Source organism: Lolium rigidum, chromosome 7, assembly GCF_022539505.1.
Source record: "Lolium rigidum isolate FL_2022 chromosome 7, APGP_CSIRO_Lrig_0.1, whole genome shotgun sequence".
NCBI lineage: Eukaryota > Viridiplantae > Streptophyta > Magnoliopsida > Poales > Poaceae > Lolium > Lolium rigidum.
The window spans coordinates 49,390,998-49,393,275 of NC_061514.1; the positions used below are offsets into that span (position 1 = coordinate 49,390,998).

The following is a 2,278-nucleotide window of genomic DNA, read 5'->3' on the forward strand; positions in this document are numbered from 1 at the left end:
AGATTTATTATGTTTAACTTCGATGAAGTTTGAACAGGAAATTTTCAAAAAACGGTGGCTTTCGAAATTTGAGTCTAACTGAAATTCAAAACAGTGGTGCAATCAAACAAGTGATGTACGCTCAGTACGTGCACTCGCTATATATATAGGCCGGGACAGGCCAGACGGCTACCTCAAGTTCACAGCTTACTCATCTCTTAGGCGAACACCGGCAGGCCGGCATGGAGAGCTTTCGCATGCCATGGAGCGCCACACCTCGCATGCCATGCAGCCTACAAACCCTTGCGCGGCGCAACCTTCTCCTGCAGTACCGCAAGGAGGCGAGGCAGCCACGGCGTCTCTCATGCAAGGCAACCGGCGGTGGCCGTGTCGACCGACGTGATGTGCTCCTCGGCCTCGGTGGAACCGCGGCTGCCGGACTGGCAACGGGCCGAGGCGCCGCGATCGGCGCGCCCATCGAGACACCTGACCTCCGTAGCTGCCAACCGCCCGACCTCCCCGACACAGAGCCGGACACTAACTGCTGCCCGACGTACGGCACCGGCATCACCTACTTCAGCCTGCCGTCGGCATCCTCGCCGCTCCGTGTGCGTCCAGCGGCGCACCTGGTAGACGCGGAATACCTGGCCAAGTACGAGCGCGCGGTGGCGCTGATGAAGGAGCTGCCGGCGGACGACCCGCGAAGCTTCGAGCAGCAGTGGCACATACACTGCGCCTACTGCGACGGCGGGTACGACCAGGTCGGCTTCCCGGACTTGGAGCTTCAGATACACAACTGCTGGCTCTTCTTCCCGTGGCACAGGTTCTACCTCTACTTCCACGAGCGGATCCTTGGTAAGCTCATCGGCGACGACACGTTCGCGCTGCCGTTCTGGAACTGGGACGCGCCGGGCGGGATGACGCTGCCGCCGATCTACGCCAACAGTTCGTCGCCGCTCTACGACGAGAGGCGCAACCCCGCCCACCAGCCACCTTTTCCGCTGGACCTTGACTTCAGTGGGACTGACCCCAGCATCCCAAGAGATCAGCTGATCGATATGAACCTCAAGATCATGTACCGCCAGGCAAGTACATATAGCTCGCGAATTTTGTTACCTGCAGCTGGACGTAATAAACTGACATTAAGTAACGCAAATACTCCTTATAATATCAGATGGTCGCGGCTGCCAAGAAGACGGAGCTGTTCCTGGGTCAGCCGTACCGCGCCGGCGACGCGCCGGATCCGGGCGCGGGCTCCGTCGAGAACGTGCCGCACGGCCCAGTGCACGTCTGGACGGGGGACCCCCGGCTGCCGAACTTGGAGGACATGGGCAACTTCTACTCTGCGGCGCGCGACCCGATCTTCTTCGCGCACCATGGCAACGTCGACCGGCTCTGGCACGTCTGGCGCGGCCTCCGCCCGGGAGTCAACACCGACTTCGTCGACCCCGACTGGCTCGACGCCAGCTTCTTCTTCTACGATGAGGAGGCCCGCCTCGTGCGCGTGCGCGTCCGCGACTGCCTCGACACGGCCGCGCTACGGTACACGTACCAGGACGTCGGCCTGCCGTGGCTCAACGACAGGCCGGCTACGGCCTCTGCAGGGACGCCGGCACCTGCCACCGGTTCCTTCCCAGCCACCTTGGACAAGACCATGCGGGTGACGGTGACGAGGCCCAGGGTATCGAGGACACGGCAGGAGAAGGACGAGGAGGAGGAGGTGGTGGTCGTGGAGGGGATAGAGATCGCCGACCATTTCAACACCTTCATCAAGTTCGACGTGCTTGTGAACGAGCCCGAGAGCGTAGCCGGAGACGTCGAGGCGGCGGTGGCTTCGGCATACTGCGCGGGGAGCGTAGCGCTCACGCCCCACGTGATCCGGCTGGACAAGGAGAAGACAAAGGGGCCAGTCAAGACGGTGGCGAGGTTCGGCGTCTGCGACCTCATGGACGACATCGGGGCGGACGGCGACAATACGGTGGTCGTGTCGCTGGTGCCGAGGTCCGGTGGCGAGCTGGTCACCGTCGGCGGCGTCAGCATCGGCTACGTCAAGTGAAGCACGTAATGCATGTTGTATTGTACTGTGTGTTGCTCTACCTAAAGCTCCTATTTGCTCCACGGGTCGGAGCTCGCCGTGGTATTCTATAGTGTGTGATAGTACTCCCTCCACGAATAATTACTTCTAGTTGTTGTTGTAAGTTTAAAAGTTCAAAATTTGATCAATTTTATATATAAATAAGTATAGGATGTGACTATTTCTCCGTCGACTTCGTTCTCAGTCAGATGATGTCATCAAATC

The 2,278-nt window shown here is 59.7% G+C and overlaps 1 protein-coding gene across 1 annotated transcript; it reads left to right on the plus strand.

Annotated features, from left to right (window-relative positions):
* The first annotated feature begins 221 nt into the window (after nucleotides 1-221).
* On the plus strand, nucleotides 222-2,035 carry LOC124678727 (polyphenol oxidase I, chloroplastic-like). The gene is made up of 2 exons (XM_047214591.1): nucleotides 222-1,064; nucleotides 1,154-2,035. Exons 1-2 carry the CDS (start codon nucleotides 222-224, stop codon nucleotides 2,033-2,035), a joined length of 1,725 nt encoding a protein of 574 aa, XP_047070547.1.
* The last annotated feature ends 243 nt before the right edge of the window (nucleotides 2,036-2,278 follow it).